Consider the following 20903-nt stretch of genomic DNA (forward strand, 5'->3'; position numbering starts at 1 on the left):
TTTTCCGATGACATTTTGGAAATGATCTTGTGGCCATGGGCGAAAGTACGAAACTTAGAAGAGTTGTGAAATTAGTTCGATCGATTTTATTTCGAAAACGTATGCGATTTAGGGGGTCTCAAAAAGTGACTTTTTATACGTACCGAATATGGGAAAATTTCTTTCATGAAAGTTTTAGAGCTCGTCAATACGATCTCGTGCATATGTGGAATGCAATTTTCTGAGCTCGTATGATTAAGTTTTGATTATTCGAAAATTGGGATTCTTTTTAATTAAGAATCTTTTTTCTTTCTTTCTTTCTTCTTTCTTTTTCCTTCCTATCCTTTTTCTATTTTTTTTCTCTGTTGTTGTTTGGTGATGCCGGTCAAAAAGCAAAGGCCAACAAGGGTCTTCTTTTTCTTAAAGAAAATAGGAATCATTGGTGCACCACTCCCTCTTGTCGTCCAAGCACGAAGCTCTCAGCTCACTTTCTATTCCCAGTGAACTCACCACCTCTGCAACTCAACCCATCAGAAGATCGTTATCGATCATCATGGCCGCCACCAACGAGCTCAGGGAAAGCTGGTCGTCAACACTCCAAAGCCTCGTCTCTAACCCGACGCCGGAGAACTTCGTATACACCTTCGCCGGCGATCTGGGCTTCTGCAAAGCTAGGGTACCTTCGGCCACGATTGAGCGAAGAAATCACCTCTGCACTCAACAAGAAACGGAGATTGTTTTAGCGACTCAAGAAGTGTTTAGCTTTATTAGTTCCTGATTTTAGCGACGAAATTGTTTTTGTGTTTGGTTTGACTCTGATGATGCTAGCTAGATCTCTGTGTGATTTAACTGATTGTTAGGTTGTATGATTGTTTGTGTTACATCATTATGAACGACGTGTGCAGCAGAGTCGGCTAGGGTTTTGAAAGAGCAAGGAGTGGCCAAGGTTCGACCCTTGGTGTCGTTGTTGGTTGTTTAAAGGAAAAGACGACATGCATTCAATTTTATTGATTTAGTTTACAAAAAAAAAAAAAAAAGGGAAACTACACTATTCTAAGCTAGGTCAGCAGCTCCGGATGGGTTGAGGCTGAGCTCAAGAGAAACAGGAGAGCCACTGTTGTAACCGCCTGAGCCACCGGAATAGTAACCAAATGCGCTACCTTCCTCGGATGTAGTCTTCGGGTTACCAAGGATGTCTTCACCGTGCTCAGGGAACAGAGGAAGAGTCTCGACCTCCTGGTGATCTCCTCCTTGTTGTTCCATGGGAGATTGTCCTCCTGTTGTGCCAAAAGAGGTAGTACGGGTATTAGTGTTGAAGGGTGAGGAGGAATATGGGTCAACACCATAGCCGACGCATGACCCAAAAGTTAGATCGATTGATCCATCATCATCAGTAGAACCAGTGGAATCAAAGTTGAGATCAGTGGACCTACCATCATCTGTAGAACTTGTGGATCCAAATTTGAGATTGAGAGATCCACCAACCCGAACGTTCCGAATTTCCTTCAACTTCTGCCTCTCACGGGCCTTGAGGTTCTGGAACTAAAAGAAGACGTTCTTGTCCTCGATCTGCCCATATTGCTGCAAATGAAGGCAAATCTTTTGAATCTGCTCTGGAGTTGGCTTTTTAAGCACCTTGTCATAGTAAAGCTCCTGGAGGATTCTTAGTTGAGTTGGTGTGGGAGTCCACCGGTTATTGGTCGGCCTGATAGGCGTGTTGGCACTACTCCCGGCTGCTTGGTTGCTTCCTCCCTCCTCGGTGGGTTGCTGGGCTTGTAGTTCCATTTGTTGCTGGGTTTGAAGCTCCATTAGTTGCAGAGTTCGTGGTTCCATGATGTTGGGTTGAGAGGAAGTGAAAAGTGAAGAACAGCGTGATTGAGTGTTTTTGGCAGATTGATCTTAGAAGGATTGAGGTTGATGAAGGGGTGTTGGAGATCTGAAAGTTCAGAGGAAAGAAGAGATTGAATCTACTAGATGGGAGAGAAGATCGGGAGGAGAAGGATTGAAATCGAAGAAGAAACGATTTGAGTTTTGAAAGAAAGGCTGAAGGGTTGGGAGAGAAGGGCTGGAACTCGAGAGAAATTTTTCTTTCCTTTGGAGTGAACAGTTGCCCTCTCAGAATGCACCTATTTATAGAGCAAGGTGAGCAGATCTCCACCGTTGGATGGACGATCTCTGAGATTCATTCTACACGTTGGATTAAAGTCGCCCGAAAACATGGAAAAGCTGTTGGCGCTTGGAGAGCGTGTAGGGGGACAGGACGAATCTCGAGGCGCTGTGGCAGACAGCTTTAGCCGAAAGCGATTCTAATTTCCGTAATTCACGGAAGGGATAAGCCACGGCAGGTGGGCCGTACTTAGGCTTGTCTCGGATCAAGGCCCTCACTGTAGCTGTGGGTGGAGGCCCGATGGGCCGAGTTTCTGAAATAGTTTTGGCGAAATTCATGGGCCGGATTTCTGCAACAGTTTTGGGTATTTTGGGCCTGATTGCCAAAACGGTTGAGTTTAAATAGAAGGATTGGTATGGATAATAACGTGAGCAGCTTGTGCTCGAGTGGTTGAGTGTGGAGTTCGTGTACAAGAGGTCCGAGGTTCGAACCTCGCCTCTCGCCTCTCGTTTATTTTTATTATGTTCGTTTATAACATAGTAAGTATAAAATTTGTACACATTATATTAAGCACAGCTTGTGCTCCAGTGGTTGGGGGCAAAGCTTTTGTACAACAGGTTAAGGTTTCGAACCTTGCCTCCCGTTTTATTTATTTATGTCGCTTCTGACATAATAAATATAACACATGAGCATATATTATTGAAGGCAGCTCTTGCTTCAGTGGGTGGGAGCAAACCTTTCGTGTTAGACGTCGGGTGTTCGAACCTTACCTCTTATAATTATTTTTGAATCATGTATACGCTCAGTATACGGATGTATTTTTATACGTCGAGCCGTATCCTTGTAGTTTTCTACAGTTTATTCTGTATAAACTACAGAAAACTTTAATCGGGAGTAATGGACTCGCAATTAAATTTCAGGACGAAATTTCTTTAAGGAGGGTAGATTGTAATACCCCGAAAATTCATATTATTTTCCGATGACATTTTGGAAATGATCTTGTGGCCATGGGCGAAAGTACGAAACTTAGAAGAGTTGTGAAATTAGTTCGATCGATTTTATTTCGAAAACGTATGTGATTTAGGGGGTCTCAAAAAGTGACTTTTTATACGTACCGAATTTGGGAAAATTTCCTTCATGAAAGTTGTAGAGCTCGTCAATACGATCTCGTGCATATGTGGAATGCAATTTTCTAATCTCGTATGATTAAGTTTTGATTATTCAAAAATTGGGATTCTTTTTAATTAAGAATTTTTTTTTTTCTTTCTTTCTTCTTTCTTTTTCCTTCCTATCCTTTTTCTATTTTTTTTTCTCTGTTGTTGTTTGGTGATGTTGTTGTTTGGTGATGCCGGTCAAAAAGCAAAGGCCAACAAGGGTCTTCTTTTTCTTAAAGAAAATAGGAATCATTGGTGTACCACTCCCTCTTGTCGTCCAAGCACGAAGCTCTCAGCTGACTTTCTGTTCCCAGTGAACTCACCACCTCTGCAACTCAACCCATCAGAAGATCGTTATCGATCATCATGGCCGCCACCAACGAGCTCAGGGAAAGCTGGTCGTCAACACTCCAAAGCCTCGTCTCTGACCCGACGCCGGAGAACTTCGTATACACCTTCGCCGGCGATCTGGGCTTCTGCAAAGCTAGGGTACCTCGGGCCACGATTGAGCGAAGCCATCACCTCTGCACTCAACAAGAAACGGAGATCATGACCTCCAGCCACCACCTCTTAAGATCCACCATCACTTTTCTTTAAACACAGAGAGGTGTAAATGTTCGGGTTGAGTTCGTGAGCTTCATTGTGAGTGAGAGAAGAGAGTAAGAGTGAGTCAGCGAGGTGAGTGAAGGAAGGGAGAGGAAGTGGATGTGGGAGTCTAAGTCCTGACACCACTGGAGGGTGTGAGTTCTCCTCCACAAAAGCTAGAGCCTCCCAAAGGTTTTGATCGGAGAAATTGAAGGAAGAGCACGGTCGACCCACTCGGAGTGGTGGCTTGTACGGCGTCGATAAAGCAACTGTGATGCATGCTTAAATTATTAATTTGGTAATTTTCATTTGCTATTTTAATTAAGCAATTGAAATTGGTTAGTGCCTTTATGGTTTATGATTGGTTAGTGCTTTTATGGTTTTTGTGTTTCAATGTGTCCGGGATCCAACACAGTATACATACTCTCTGGAAGGAGATAGTGTTTAGTGAACATCAGGAAGAAGAAGAATATGTATTGCTTGTTTGCTTGATCTTGGTTCAGATGAATTTGGCAAGTAAATTAGTGTGGTGAATGACATTATTGGGAATGGATAGTAGATTTTTTATGTTAAAAGGAATTTTCGTTGGACTTTAAGGACTTCAAGGGAATTATTAGTGAATGGATTTTTGTTTTAAATATTGATTTTAGAAGATCGGACCGTCTGATAGACTTGTAGTTTTGATATATTGATCGTATGACTATCCCGGTAACCTTGTGAGGTCACGGGCGAAGATCCGACCGTTGGATCTTCGTATAATTTCAAAACAGTGTTTATGAATGTGATTTGTGAAAATCCGACCGTCGGATTTTCACGAAATTTTGTGGAGATGTTTATAAGGACGATCCAGGAAGACCCGACCGTTGGATCTTCGTGATAATTTTGGAGGATGATCCTAAGGGCGATCCGTGAGGATCCGACTGTTGGATCATCATATAATTTCGATCCGACCGTTGGATCGTCTTTATTTTTATTTATGAGTTGTTGGCTAAGTTATGATCATATTGGATTTAGGTGATTGACAGTTTTCCTTGGTGAGCGGTTTTGGCGTGTTTTGTGAAATTGAAGACGCAGTGGGATTAGAGGTGAGTAAACCTCACGTGGTTCATATTACGAACCGATTACTTTAATTACTTTATTTGGTCGTAATTGTTTGAAAAATATTTATGGAATAAATATTTGTTTTTAATCACATGGACTTGATCAGCTACGGTCCATAAGTAAGTAAAATGATTTTTTATTATACAAAATGAATTTCACGATTTTTATGCGTGAACTATAGTTGGTATTAGTGATTATCCCTGAGTGGATGATTACGTATATATATATTTACGTGAATATATATTTGGAATGGTGTGACATTGAAGTGTATGTGGAATTACGATAATTTGGTTGTGATGTGATATTGTCTTGGAAATTGCCATGATTATTTATGATAATGTTAACCGATAAATGTGTGTGATAATTATGTTGACCTTCTGAGTTGATTAGAGGGTAGAAATGTAGTGCTCTGAGGACGTGAGAGTCCGAAGAACGCCGGTTAAATAATAACCGAGATGTAGAGCTCTGAGGACGGAAGAGTCCGAAGAACGCCGGTTAGATAATAACCGAGATGTAGTGCTCTGAGGACGGAAGAGTCCGAAGAACACCGGTTAAATAATAACCGAGATGTAGTGCTCTGAGGACAGGGAGAGTCCGAAGACCGCCGGTTAAATAATAACCGAGATGACAGACAACAATGTAGTTAGAACTCTAACGTAGGGTCAAGTTGGACCAAAGTGGTGCTATGTGAGTTGAGTTTTGTAGGACCAGTGTGGTGTATTGTGATTTGAGGATTGTGAAAATGTATTCCTTGTGATTTTCCATGAGTGGTTTGATGTCTCTTTGCAGACGTATTACTGTTGAAATGTTACTTGATTTGTAAGAATTGTAATTTAATCAATCAATAGTTCCTTCTTGTTTACTCATACGAGCTTTGCAAAAAGCTTACCGGGTTTTGTGTTGTTGCAATTCCCGGTACACTATTCAAACGGTGTAGCGGGTAATCCTACAGGACAGAAGAATCAGGAAGGCGATCGAGCTGTGTAGAGTAGCTGCATGTGATACTCTGATTTTCTATTGAGAGGTTTGTTATGCTCACTTGGAGCTTTACAAATTTACTTTGTATAAGTGAGTTGTATCAATTAATTTGAGATTTGAATTTTGAGTGGCATGTATTGTAATTGTTATTCATGTTTCGGATTTTGAATTAGTTATTCAAAATTCGGGGCGTGACAACTACTCTCGCCCTGGTAGTTGTCGTCCCCAGTGGAACCAGCCCCACCACTTTGGTAGGTAGCTAGCTTTCCTTCTCTGAGTTGCGTATCCACCTAGCATAAGATCAACATTAGAGTGAATTCATTTTAGATAGATGGCAATACTTGGTGAGGGCATGCCCGGTAAATTATCTACTTACCCGGTAAATCCTTCTTCCTGGCATGTGCCTTTCCTCAATGATCCACCCAAGTTCTAGCCATTCATAGTCCTCGGAGGTGCTGTCTCCAAAATCGATTCTTGTGCCAAGAGTCCTCGGGATGTTCTAGTGCTCGCTGTGCCGCGCCTTGATTGTGTTTAGGGACTAGGGTAGCCTTCGAAAGTGAATATTTCAGAGACTCTTGGTGTCCATGTTGCTTGATGGCGATGAAAGGGAAATTTGGGGTTGGTTTGAAAGTTAGAGGGCAGAGAGCTATAGCAGCTAATTAAACTAATTAGTACTCTCAGTGCAGCCTAAGCCAAGTCCAATCCAAACCCAAACCACTCACCATCATATGCATTGCCACTGCACTCGTTGAAATGCTTAACACGGGGGGTCAATCTAAGCTCTTTCAACACGATAGCGAAATCTATTTGATGATTAATGAGACTCTAAGTTAAGCTATGAAGCTCATCCATGCCCAATAGTTAGCGGCCGACTAAGGAGCTAATCCTGGAGAAAAATACTCATCACAAAAGATAAAGTCATATTTGTTCAAACTACTTTGAAACAAATTATAGTTTATATATACATAAGAATAATCACGACATCATTGAATGACAATTTATTAATTCATCCAGTATCTCACTAATTTGATACAGAGTTCGATATAAAAGTAATCTAATTAATTCAAGATCAACACAAACTAATCTATTAATATATGGAGCCAGTCTACTTTTGTATCAAATGTAGTCTACGCAGGCCTTGTTTGGTTTACAGAATGGAAATGTTGGGAAAGAAAAGTTGATTATTTTCAGTGTTTTGCACACCCAAGAAAATGAACAAATTTCCTACATGTAAACTTGGTCAAACTCCCATCACATGTTACCAACATAAATTGGGCCTGAGAGCGAGAAAACAGAAATACACAAATTGGGCCGTGAGATTGGTCATCGTGATGGACCTCTCAGGTTGTGACCTTTCATCTTCCTTGTAGGAGAAGATACGACCTGTTGGGTCGGGTAAAGTAACCCGCAATACTCTGACAAAGAGAAGGAGAGGGAGGGAAAACGCAGTACCCCACTACTCTTCTCTCACACGCTACTCGTCCTCGTTAATCGTTCCATTTCTTCTTCAACACACTCCTCTCTCTCTCTCTCTCTCTCTCTCTCTCTCTCTCTCTCTCTCTAGGGTTTGCATCTTCTAGGCAAAATGATCAACTACAGAGATAAACTCGAACGCAGTGTGTCTCTCATTCCGGCAGCCGCTGGTAATACCTGTGTACTGGACTTCTTTTCGCGATTTTGTTTCAATTGCTGTTGTTCTAATTTTACTTGATTATCTACAAATGGAGGCTTTTTGGAATTGTTTTGAGTCCAAACTTTTGAATTTTTACTGTAAAGTAAATTGAATTTGAACTCTTTGTTTGTGTATAGCTCTCAGTGCGGAGGATCGTGCTGCTCTTGTTAAAGCTCTGGAGGTAAAGTTTGTTATGCCAATGTTACTCAATTAGTAGTAAAAAGGAGACATGATTCCTATTTTTGATTGGCTTCATCATATGAATAAGGTCCTGTTTGGTAGTGGAATTTCGGTGGGGCTTTTGAAGTTCTTCAGGGCCTCTCATTATTTTATATTGTTGTTCCTTACGAGTGTTTCTTATCGGGTTGTATGTTTCATTGGTGTATGTTCTTGTTGATAATGTTTTTATTGTTTAGTTTTTTGTTTTTTTTTTTGGTGTGCGCATATGCTTCAGACCTTGGTTGGGCAGCATTCTAACAAATTGGAATCACCTGAGCTGAAGAAGCGCATTGAGGCTTTGACAGAAATACAGGTTGGTCTTCTCAATTCTTAGCTTTCAGTTTATTCTGAATTCTAAATTTAAAAGTGTAATTTATATAACACCTTTGAGAATAAATCATCCATACAGCTTAGGAGTACCCATTCACATTGTTCTTTTTGCAGCGCCAACTCAAGGACCTGGAAACAAAATTTTTTGAGGAGAGGGCTGCACTGAAAGCTAAACAGAAGCGTTTCCAAGGTACCTCCTCCAAAGTCGAATCTTAATAACTCAGGAGCCATACTTGAGAGCATTATGTTGACTTATGTCTTTAATGCAGAAGAGGGGCATGACTTTAGGCTTTATACACTGAAAAATAATGAAGTGCTTGCTAAGGAGGTACTGATTATATGCCATATATCTGTACTCACTTTTTTGAATGTATTGTGGATATATGATCATCTGTTTCCTTGAATAGATCACAGAGCATGATGAAGAGGCTTTCAAGTATCTCAGTGATATCAACTGCTGTAGGATAGGCAGTTCTAATGGATTTAAGATGGAGTTTATCTTTAATCCTAACCCCTACTTTGAAAATTCTGTATTGAAAAAGACATACCACATGACTAATGACAATAAGCCTATATTGGAGAAGGCGATTGGGTATCTCTAATTCTTCTGTGCTGTACTTATTTATTTCATTTCTCTCCGTTTTTTCTCAAGTTGGGTTAACTTGTAGGACGGAGATCAAGTGGTATCCAGGGAAAATCTTTGCTGAGAACTGTCGGAGCTTCTTCAACTTCTTTCAACCTCTCCAGGTCTGTAAGGAATTTAATAAAATTTTTGTACGTTTGAGGTTTCATATGTTGAATTTGGTCAACGATGATATAACCAAGTTTCTTGATCTTTGATGTGTATGTTGACAGGCGGCAGACGTCCAAAGTCAGATGCACCGGAGTTATGGCATTTTGTAAGGAAGTAGAGTTTTTTGAAACAATGATTTCAATGTATTGGTTAATTGTGAATTTTGCACGGTCTGAACTGCTAACTACTCATGAGACATATTAGAGTGCACTAAATTCAGCCTTTATTTATGTCTAGGACTTGTAAAGTTGTAATTGAGAGTGCAGGAAAGGTACTCCAACATAATTAGAGTCTATAGAGATGAAAAGGCCAACGTTGATTAGAGAATGCTTGAATAAGAATAACATAGATCGAGTATAAACAAATGTCAATCAGATTCTGTCATGTTAATGACATGTGTAGTTCATATTTGATAATGCATGAGAAGCTACATATCATCTCTTTCGAATATAAATCCAATGACATGTTTCTGGTGCAATGTACAGTTCAACAATTCGAGATAAGATCATCCCGCAGTGGCACCAAGTGAATGGGAAAAAGGTAATACATATATGCATCTGATTTATACTTTGGCGTAGTGCTATTTTTTATTTTTTTGTCTCAAGGAAGTTTCTTTCACCAATTAAACTTTTCCAGCATCGAGAAGAGAGATTGTTTGTAATATTTTGTTAGTTCTGATGTCATCACTACATGATTAAAATTTCAGTTTGGTTTGTACAAAAGCTACTGCCTGATAAACTTAAATCGTTGGGGTAAATATATTAGAGATAAATTCTTACAAGAAAAATTAGCCTGATGATCAAGTTTTCTTTCCAGAATTCTCATAATTCATACAACTACGGAGGGCATCAGGAGCCACTGGAAATAATATTTTTAGGAGAGAGAGCTGTGTTGGAAGGAAAATATCAGAAACTTTACGAACCTCTCTACGAAAAGGTATGCACAATCTCAACAGGAAGGAAGCTACTTCTTACAATATCTCTATTACAACATCACATTGTCATATAGTTTAGATCTTGATTGTTAAAGGTTGACCAAAATTGGTGCACTTGAATTGTCGTTACTGTGCTATTGATGTGCAATATTTAATGTATTCTGGGTAATGTGATGGCTGATTGCAGAGATATGAGATTGTTAATGGTATAACTGAAGTTCAAGAAACGAAAAGTGAAACTGCAGTAGACCAAGAAGGAGGTAAAGCCACAGAAGGTACCTGTCAAAAGTCAAATTCTAATTACTCATGTACTACACTCTAGTTTGCTGTTGAAATATCCCTTGTACTGTAGAGAAAGGAGTGCCTTACTTTTGGGTTACTGCAATGAAGAATGATGAAGTACTTGGTCAGAAGGTAGGAAATTTAACAAGCCATTTTTCTGAGCTTTCCGTTTTTTTTTTTTTGGTTTATTATGGAAGTATGATCTGCTGTTATCTGGATAGGTCACAAAGTCTGATGACGGAGCTCTCAAATATCTCAAAGAGATCAAGTGGTGTAGGATAGACAATTCGAAGGGGTTCAAGCTGGAGTTCTTCTTTGATCCAAATCCATATTTTAAAAACACTGTCCTGACAAAAGCATATCATATGAGTAGTGACAGTCAAATGTTAGAGAAGACAACTGGGTAATTTCTATTTTCTATCGATGTACTGGTCTTCCCCTTTTATACTTTCCTTTTTAATCTGGGGGACCTTGCAGGACAAACATCAACTGGCATCCTGGCAAAAGCTTGACACCTAGTCTTCTGAAGAAGCCAAGAAAGCGATCAAAGAATGCTGAATTCCTGACCAAACAGCAAAGCTTTTTCAACTTTTTTCACACTCCCGAGTATCCTGGGTTTCCTTGGGATTCATCAACTTATACACATCATGATAATTTCCAAAAAATTGTAAGTTTTGCATTTATGATTAACTTAAGTTCATGATGTACAAGCAAATTTGTAATCTCTATGACGTATATGATGACAGGAAGATCAATTCGAAGTTCAGAGGGATCTGGATTATGAAGTTGGGTAGGTTAATATTTATTTTCTTTTAATTTTGTAATTTGTATTTTTTTTTTTTTTAACAAATATGTATTTTGTACATTTGGTGATGCCTGATCAGTTCGTCGGGAGTCTTGTAAAATGAAAATGCAGTATTGAACAATTTGAAATCTGGAACTGTAACAGACCTATCTAGAGATTAATATGACATGAAGTGTATACTCACATATTAAGAATCAAAACTTATACGCATGTGAAGCCATATTTCATCTTTGTTGTTCTATTAACTTGTTGCGGGTGTTGTTTGCAGTAAAACTATTCGAGACAGGGTCATTCCTCATGCAGTATCACTTTTCACTGGGGAAGCTGTTGAGCGGGGCACTTATTTTGAAGATTTAGATGATGATGATGATTTAAATGATGATGATTATTATTCTGATGATGATGATGAGGAGGGGGAGGCTGTTGAGCAGGACACTAAGTTTAGACTGTTCGATAATGATTATGATGCGGAGGAGGAGGATGAATTTGAGGAAGATCCTTGAGTATTAACTTGTGTCGAGTCCCAACAGTTCCCAGAAAGGGTTGCTCATTCAACTTGGGTATTATAACCTACAAAGCTAGGGCCAGCTTTTTCTGTTTGCTAGGGCCAGCTTAGATGAATCTACAAAGCTAGCTAGCTAGCGAGCATCTTTTTTTTTTTTTGTTCTTGCCTTGGGCAAGTGTGGGGATTTGCTTCTTTTATGGAACTATATTAACTTTAACCTCCAGGTTATTTTCTCTGTTGCCTGTTCATTACACTAATGTTAATATTGGTAGTCTTTAGATGAAAAATTTGGAGGACAAGTACAAATTTGGTGAATAGTCATTATCGAATTGGTTGCAGTTTTATTGGTTAAGCAACACGGCATCTTATTGGTTGCAGTTTTCTGGTCAGGAGGACTATGGTTTTTGTACATAAAGCTTCTTTAGGACTGTAGACTGTAGTTGTGAAAATTTCATTATGACACCTACAATTACATGAGCATCCTTCAAGCAAAACTACATTACCTTCGATATGCCCGCTAACATGTATGATAATGCTAACTGGATTTCGGTGTACTAGGTCACATGATGAAGCATCTAAACATTGAATAATGCTATGAAGGCCAAATGGTGCTAACTGTAATTTTCTTTTTCTTTTTTCAATTTTCATTACGCTATAATTGATCGTCCTTGAGTTGAATATTAAGCACTATTAATTGCTTAAGTTGCTTTAATTGGTATCTGAAAGTTCACCAATTACCAAAGAAAGTTATGGCTACTAGCCAATTGTGATTGAAACACAATAAAGGGATGAATGACAAGAAATTCATGACCACGATGGCGAACTCAACAGAGATGGAACAAAAACAAAATTTTTCATTTTATTTCAGTTGTTTGTTTCTTCTACACACTTTAAGCAAAAGGAAAAAGAAAAAAAAAAATTGCTGATTGGCTTCTACCCTAGAGCATAGAGACTCTACAAGATCGATGATGATCAGTCCAGGACAACCAGCTTCTGATACTCAGGGCCAGAGATAGCCAATTCCATGGTCAGGTCCGGGCGGATTTCCCCATCGTAATCCAGGAACAACTTGAGCAAGTTCTTGGAGAAGCCACTCAACAAAGCCACCCCAGGTTGAGTCCCTGGCACAGGAGTAGACCTCGAGTCCCTCAGATTCCAAAATACTATCTGTGGCACAGCATCCCCATACCCATTCTCCCTATACTTTCTTTGAATCACCTCATAATCAGTCTCCCATCTATTTGACGAGGCCCGATCAAACTCCATGTCACTGAACACAAAAATCCGCTTGATCATATTTTCCGGCTTCAACTTTCCATTAACCGCCACCTGGAGAAGCAAATCAAACACCTTCTGAAAATCAGTGTTCATCCCCCATTCCATAAACCTGATAAAATTGGTCTTGGACTCGAGACTTTCACCACGGATTAAATGCAGTTGAGGGTTCTGACTGAAGGTGATCACCTTCCCTTTCCATGGCTCATCACACAGCTCAGACACCAAAAGCCCCAAAGCCACACACACCTCCATTGGCTCTCCATACATGCTTCCGGACACGTCACACACAGCCAAGCAATTCTTCATCTTCCCCAACTTCAACATATCCTCTACCATTCTCTGCCACTGAAGCTCGGCCACTTGGCCCCCATCGCTGTCCCTTAGAGAGGCTATGATCTCGTGCGGCAGCAGAGCACCGGCAGCAATCTTGGACTTGCCGGCCTGCACATTCTCCAAGTACTTTTTGAACCTCTCTTCATCATGCTTGAAGAACTTCTCCTTGTAAAGCTTCATGGCCAACGAGGCGACTCGGTTATAAGGAATCGAATTCCAGTCATTAGCTCCAATATAAACCTCAGGCAACTCCAAAACCTTCCTCAGCGGCACAAGAATCTCCTTCCTCAGCCGGTCTCGGACTCTGTAAACATAATGAGCCTCCTCGATTCCTTGATATTCCGGATACGATTCCCTGGGGAAAACGTTCCTTGCTATGCTTTCACATAGCAATGTTGCCTTATCAAACGAGGAATCGATAGAAGGGCACCACTTGGCTGCCAAGCTGATCTTCTTGTACTGATTGGCCTTGAGATTCTCGACATCGGACTTCAAACACTCACTGAAAAGATCCGAAACCCGGTCATATAAAAACCGGTAATCCGGGTCTCGCTGGTACCTCTCAACGGCCTTCTTGGCCATCTCCAAAGTCTTCTGATGCCTCAATGCGCTGATATTTGCCCTTTCCGATCTTACCCTCTCAGCCGCCTTGGCTTTTCTGGCCTCTTTCGGCTCCTGCCTGGTTACTCCGAGGCTCTTGGTTTTCGCCGACTTCGCCGCCTTGCCTCTCGGGGAGGCCCTTCTCCCGATGGAGTGTTTTCTCTGTAGCCACTCTTCCTTTTGGGTCTGTCGGACGTCGTGGCCTTCTAGAAGGCGGTAGAGAATCTCCGGGAGGTCCTTGAAGTAGCCGAACTCGGCGAGGGAAGCGACGTTGCATGCTAGGGTTTTGGGGTGGTGCTGGTGGAGCCAGAGAGCAGCCGTGTAGAACCCTTCTTTGTCGGACTTTCCGGTGCCGCGTACGCCGCGGAGGTTGCAGATGAGCTTGAGGGTGGTTAGGGCGTCGTGGGCCCAGGCGAGAGGGAGCTGCTGGTGGAGATAGGATGCCGGAGTGTTCGGTACGACGTGGAAGAAAAGATCGAGGCAAGGGTTGCCGGAGGAGAGGAATGTGGCGGAGTCGTTCTCGGTGAAGCCCATCGGGGGTTTAGGGGTGGGCTTGTTGAGGTTGTTGAAATCGGCGATCATGGAATCGATGAAGGGGTCGCCGGCAGCGGGTTCGGGTTGGGTGGTGGATCGGTTGACCTGTGGAGGACCGAGAAGACTTGGAGGAGCCATGACTTGGAGTGTTTTTGGGTTTAGCGACTTTAGGGTTTTGAGATCGAAGTATAACGATTTGGGGCGAAAAGTCGAAAACAATCGGGGGGTTTGGATCAGGGGAGCGTGAGGCAGCTAAATATAGGGGATGCCGATGTAGTTATAATTGGGCACCAAGGATTTTGTTGCGTGGTATCCAAGTAGGGATTTTTTTTCCCCTTGATTATTAACCTTTTCTTTCAGATAAAAATAAATAAATAAAATAAAAAAAGGATTAATTAAAATGAAAATGAAAAGATTGATCAAAAGACTGGGAAATGTATCATTTGTTCTAGTGGCATAGTCTCTCATTTGTAAGTAGGAGGTTGTGAGTTTGACTCACTAAATACTAGTTGTACGTAGCATTTTAGTTATTTATCTGATAAAAAAAAAAACTCGCTTATTTCTCCAACCAGGGCTGGCCTTGGGCCTAGGGCCTCAGATTTTAGGGGCCTCAAAAACATTTTTTATGTAGGCCTGCAGATATAAAAAAATTTAAAAAAAAAAAAAAAAAGATACTGCTGGTTTTGTTGGGTTTTTTTCTTGTATTGTTAATCAACTGTGATCCTGAGCTCTGTTTCTCTATGTCTGGCTTGCTCAAGTTAATCTATCTGCTATAGCTCAATTTTCCTCTCTTGATTCATTCAGGTTGATTGCTAATTAGGTCTCTATTGGTACGTGATATTGGATTCATGAGGTTGTAGTGGTTTTCAAGACTTGTTGTGTTATCTTTTTGGGAATTGTAAACATAGAATTCAAGTGTTGCCGGGCAAGGATTTCGGGTGGTTATGGTGATCCGTGGGCAATAGAACAGTCAAAATCAATTCAGATGATGCAAATAAACTGGTGACCGACATGCCGAGCTTTGTTACTCCAGTACCCACTTCCAATCCCATGTCAGTTTCACTATCCTCTTACCCTCCCCACCTTTTCTCTTTAGGGCTCGGTTCGGTTCGGTACCGGAGCTGCAAGTCCAAAACCAGCTACCTTACCAGACTAGTTTGGTACACAAAATCTTCTCCCATTACCGGCCACAGAAGTCGGTATACCAACCAACATATTGGTATACCGAGAAGCTCGGGAGTTTCTAACAAGAGTGAAGAGTTAAAGAATCACCGAGCTTGAAGAATCACTGAATCCAAAGCCCAGAAATCGAGCCTGAAGAATCATCGAATCCAAAACCCAGAATTTTAACTTACCACTTTTGCTACTGAACTCAGAAACCCAGAGTCATGAGAGAGCCAGAGAGCTGGAAGAGTGGAAGTCCAGTTTAACCAGAGCTACTGAAATCCCATCATGGCCGGAGAGAGGCTGAGAATCGAGGGCCCGTGCAGGAGAGAGAGAGAGAGAGAGAGAGAGAGAGAGAGAGAGAGAGAGAGAGAGAGAGAGAGAGAGAGAGTTTATTTGAAGAGTTTGAGAGGCTCAAAGAAGAGATAAGAAGAAGAGAGAATCCAGAAAGAAGAACGAGAAAGAGAGAAGAAGAAGAGCGTCTCCAGAAAGAAGAAGAAGAAAGAGAAGAGAGAAAAATAAAAAACTAGAAGAAAGAAGAAAGGGAAGAGAGAAGAATAAGAGAGGGTCCAGAAAGAAGAAGAGAGAATAATAAAAAACTAGAAGAAAGAAGAAAGAGGAGAGGGAAGAAGAAGTGACCGTCCAAGAAGAAGGAGAGAAAGAATAAAAAAACTAGAAGAAATAAGAAGTGAGAGTCCAAAAGAAGAAGAGAGAAGAATAAAAAATTAAAAAAATATGAGTAATTAATTAATTGTATCATTTCAAAAAATTAATTGTATATGAGTTCGGTTGGTACGGTATACCATGAATATACAAAAATTGAAACCATTACCGTACCGTGTATATGGAGTCGGTACGGTTGTACCGTACCAAGAGTTCGGTTACCGACAGTGTCGGTTACCAACTTCTTTGGTTCGGCTCGGATTCGGTTGGTTGGTTTGTCTCAGTTGAAAATGCCAGCCCTATTTCCCTTAGTTTATTTGTAATTGTGTTGATCCCAAAACTGCCCTTAATATGTTATTCCTTGAAAATGAAATTCTATCAAAGAAAATGAAATATTAGGATAATTTGCATTACGATTTTGGTGCTTTCTTCATGCTCCTACATGTCTCTGCCTGATTAGTAATGGCCCCTTTTTGGGCTTTTCATTCTAGCTAGTAGACGTGGATTTATAGGCCAGTTTGCTGAAGCATTTCCAAAATTTGGTCCTAAAGGTTTGGATGATCTGTGTTTTTAGTGGCACATGTAAAATATTATTTGGACCTAATATTATCTACATTAAGTAAATAACAAATTGATTAAGCTTATTACAATAAATTGGAAATATATGAATTATCTACCTAGACACCTAATGAGCTTTGGTATGTCACTCATATGGTTAGGAATCCATTTTGATAAAGATAAATATCTAATTAGTTGATATGATAAATTATAGCATCTGTCAAATAACTCATTGGCTAGAATCAATGATTCTTTTATGGGAAGACCTATGTAGCTTGTATATATATGTGATGACCTGGATTTTCGTTATTTAATTTTGGTAGTTAATAATGGACCAATTGTACGAATATTTGGTATTGTGCTTTATTCGTAAGTTGTATGTGAGGTGGAATGGTTTTCGTACGTATAAATATTCGAATTTCACAGTTTAGGAGGTCGTGTGAAGTTTGACTTTTTATATGTTGGGATTCTTTGAAAACTTCCTTCACGAAAGTTGTAGAGCGCGTCGATACGAGTTCGTGGACACGTGGAACGTGAGAATCGGAGTTCGTATGAGAAAGTTATGGCCATTGGAAGGAATTTCCATTTTGGTATAAATAGAAGTTTTCCAAGTTGGAAACTTACTATTTTCATATTTCCATTTCCGGAAAGGGAAAGTTTCGCAAACAGTACACCAAGTAAAGACCACTAATAATTCTTATACACAAAGTTTCAAACCAAACATTTAGGTACACGAAATCTGAAACTCGACCCACTATCAGTACACGACGTCAATTTTTGACACCAAAATGTCCATTATGCCCTCAGTTCTTTTTTTTTAATAATTTTTTTTTCTGTTATTTTTTTTTCCTTCGTTTATAAATGACTCGAGTCATTTTTTTTCTGTTATGCGAGGTGAGGAAGGAGGCGTTGGAAGCGAGGGAGTGACCCCGGAAGAAGGAAGAAGAAAGAGATGAAACGAAGGAAAAAAATAACAGAAAAAAAAATTATTAAAAAAAAAACTGAGGGCATAATGGACATTTTGGTGTCAAAAATTGACGTGGTGTACTGATAGTGGGTCGAGTTTCAGATTTCGTGTACCGAAATGTTTGGTTTGAAACTTTGTGTATAAGAATTATTAGTGGCCTTTACTTGGTGTACTGTTTGCGAAATTTACCCTTCCGGAAAACTCACTTCCTCTCTCTTCTCTCTCGGCTGCACCTTCAGAAACAAAATAATCAGACTGACCCGACCCGGATTTTCCGATGAACTGCGGCGGTCTCCGGCGACGAAACTTTCCAGATAGGATCGTCTCCTCCGTCTGGTCGTCCCTCTGGTGTCTTCTAGCGCCGATTCTCCTCCACGGCGGCGCAGTTGAGTGTTTTCGAACTCGATCGGTTCTCCTATCTCCAGCGTCGGCGGGGCTTCAAGTTGAGGTTGGGGAGCTTAGAGTAGCCTCCTTGATCGATCCTTGGTGGTTGTTTGGATCGATTCACGTAAAACTTGGTTCAACTCAGATTGGATTACTGTTCACGGCTTGTGAGGTAGTTTTCGTTCCTTTATGCTTGTTTTCTGACTTCGAGCTAGTCATGAAAGTTCACAAGCATGCATAGATGAAGAACTTTGATGTTGGGAGTTTTGTGAAATATTGAGTTTTGGCCGGCGGCGGTGCACCATTGCCTGTGGTGGCGTTCCAGCGGTGTTCCGGCCATGTATGGGGCTGTTTCTGGTATTATATGTTTTCTACTAGTTGATACGAGCGTTTTGATATATAATAAGCATATTTTGGAGTTCGTATGAAATTGTTATGATTTTTACGATTTCATACTGGTTGATTTATTCGATCCGTGAGGATTCGAGCGTCCGATCGACTTGTGGTTTGGTCATATCGATCGTGGATGTATTCCGGAGACTTTGGGAGGTCTCAGATGTAGTTTTGCCTTAATTGGTTCATTAATGAACGGAATACCTTTATTTTGAGAATTATTTAGTAACTGCAAACTATAGTAGGTATTAGTAGGCATTCCTGAGCGGATGACTACGTGTATATATATATATATATATATATATATATATATATTTACGTGAAATATATATGTTTTGGTGGGTTGTGGATTGAGGAAAACAATATGCATGAATGATGTTTTTTATTGTTTGGTGGCTTTTGGAAAACAAATGATTTGGAATTGTTGATTCGATTTGTTTTGAAAAGCGTTGAGATTTGTGTATGAAAACAATATGCATGAAATGACGCTTTTTATTGTTTTGTGGCTTTTCGGAAAACAATGATTATGGAAATGTTGATTTCGATTGTTTTCAAAAGCGTTGAGATTTGTGTAATGATTTTGAGTCCAGTGCGACTGCTTAATGATTTGCTCCAAGGGACTGTGCGGCCTGAGGAACGAAGGTCTATGACCTTGGGCAGAATATCAGGTAATCACGTCTTTGGCCGGACGAGTGGTTACATTTCAGTTAGAGCTCTAGTCTGTCTGCCATATAGGTAATTCATGGGGTAACGGGAATTGGTTATTGATAACTCATGACATTACGTGTTTTTAGGGAACAGGGTGTGAGTTGCTTCCTTATTAACGGTTTTTAAGGGGACAAGGTGCAAGTTGTTTTCCTTATTAACGATTTGGTAAGATATGGTACGATATGGTACGATTGATAGAAATCAAGGTGTGAGTTGCTTTCTATGTTATATTGATAGAATTCAAGTATGAGTTGCTTTCTATGGTACGATTTGGTACAATTGATAGAAATCAAAAAGTGAGTTGTTTTCTATGTTTCGATTTGAAAGAAACTAAGGTTTAAGTTGCTTTCTTTTATTTCGATTTTGAAGGAAATTAAAGTGTGAGTTATTCTCCTTTATTTCATGCTTTAAAAGAATAAAATGTGATTGGTTTCTCAATTGAAACGTGCGGGGTTCATCCCGTGATTTTGGTGTGAGTTGTTTTGAGTTACTCATAGGGGCTTGGAAAAGCTTACCGGGTTTGTTATGTGATAACCCGGTGCACCATTCAAACGGTGTAGGGGTTAATTCTGCAGGTCAGGATAATTGTGGCTGAAGTTGGGGTTGCATACTTGCAGCTAAACGGTAGGAAGTAAATTTTGTGACTTTACCGTTATTTGGACTTCCGTTGTAGTAAGCTCTGAGGAGCAATTACGTTTTATTTTTTTGTTGACAATTTAATTCGTAAGCTTATGTAATATATGACTCTGTGGAGCGGGTCAATATTGATATAGTGGGTTCAGTGCATCAATATGTAGGTAGTTTAAAGGGAAAAAGTTTCCAGGTATTTGATATTGATGACTGAACGATCATGCATGTATAATTATGGGATTGTATATCGATTTTTTATCTATGTTATAAATCAGGGGCGTGACAATATAGGTGCTTGAAGTCCCTATTCACTGTGTGACAAAACATTCAGTCATGTCCCATAGAGAGGAGTTAAACACATAGTTGAGTAGAAGATTTCTTGCGTGTGGCTGCTTGAAGTTTTGAAGCTCGGATTATTTGTGTTGAATAGCTGTGTTGCTGCTACTATTTTGAAGGAATGACTGTTGTGCATGAAGCAGGTGATGCATCTCCTCTTGTTGTATTCTAGCTCATATTGTATTGATCATTTAGTTGTGTTTACTCATTTTATGAAACGATCTTGGTTTGCTCATTAAGTTAACAAATGGTATCAAAGCCAAATTTCACAATTCATAAATCAGTTTTAGAAGATCTATTCATTGTATTTTGAACTAGAGTTTTGTGTTATGTTGAATTGCAAAACGTTTTGGGAAATTAGGGTTTTGGTTAACAGGCCAAGAAAAAAAAATTAAAATCATATAAAGATCGTTCTTGGGGAATACAAGTATTGGGAATTATTGCTTCCGCTAAAATTGTTGTAAAATTGCAGTCGCAAAGGTTAGGCCTTCTGAGAACCATGTTTCGATTCAAAGCTTTAATTAATTTTCTGTTGAATTACAAGAACACTAGAAGCATTCTCGGCGTGCAGCTAGGCTAGAGTAGATGGTGTCCGGATGAAATTTAAGTTTTGGTGTGCTTTTGTCTCTGAATTGAATTGAGTTGAATTGAAACGATTTTGTGCTTTCTCTGTGATTGCTTATGGATGGTTGTGCTTAATATTTTACATTCTACTAACATATATATGTGATTGAATAATGATTATATGATAAATTGATGAATGTTTGAGTTAAGAAGTTCACTGTCTCCCTGTAAATGTTGTCATATTTTCATTGAGAAAATTGCAGATTGAGTAAAGTTTCTTTTCAAGTGCCTTGATGTCTTGAATTGAATTTAGTTAAACTTTATTTAGGTCACAGGTTGTTGCAAAT

General features: G+C 39.9%; 2 protein-coding genes across 2 annotated transcripts; one reads left to right on the forward strand and one right to left on the reverse strand.

Annotated features, from left to right (window-relative positions):
- Positions 1–7374: 7374 nt before the first annotated feature.
- Positions 7375–11679, forward strand: LOC112188551 (nucleosome assembly protein 1;4). Its single transcript, XM_024327689.2, has 16 exons — positions 7375–7547; positions 7714–7757; positions 8031–8108; positions 8240–8315; positions 8395–8453; positions 8533–8717; positions 8794–8872; positions 8981–9024; positions 9404–9458; positions 9735–9854; positions 10040–10127; positions 10205–10266; positions 10356–10537; positions 10612–10801; positions 10881–10924; positions 11208–11679. The coding sequence occupies exons 1-16, from the start codon at positions 7490–7492 to the stop codon at positions 11440–11442; spliced, it is 1599 nt and encodes a 532-aa protein (XP_024183457.1). The 5' UTR covers positions 7375–7489; the 3' UTR covers positions 11443–11679.
- Positions 11680–12402: 723 nt separating this feature from the next.
- On the reverse strand, positions 12403–14376 carry LOC112189781. Its single transcript, XM_024329133.2, has one exon. The coding sequence runs from the start codon at positions 14325–14327 to the stop codon at positions 12417–12419; it is 1911 nt and encodes a 636-aa protein (XP_024184901.1). The 5' UTR covers positions 14328–14376; the 3' UTR covers positions 12403–12416.
- Between the last annotated feature and the right edge of the window lie 6527 nt (positions 14377–20903).

The sequence above is a fragment of the Rosa chinensis genome, chromosome 2, assembly GCF_002994745.2.
Source record: "Rosa chinensis cultivar Old Blush chromosome 2, RchiOBHm-V2, whole genome shotgun sequence".
Lineage (NCBI taxonomy): Eukaryota > Viridiplantae > Streptophyta > Magnoliopsida > Rosales > Rosaceae > Rosa > Rosa chinensis.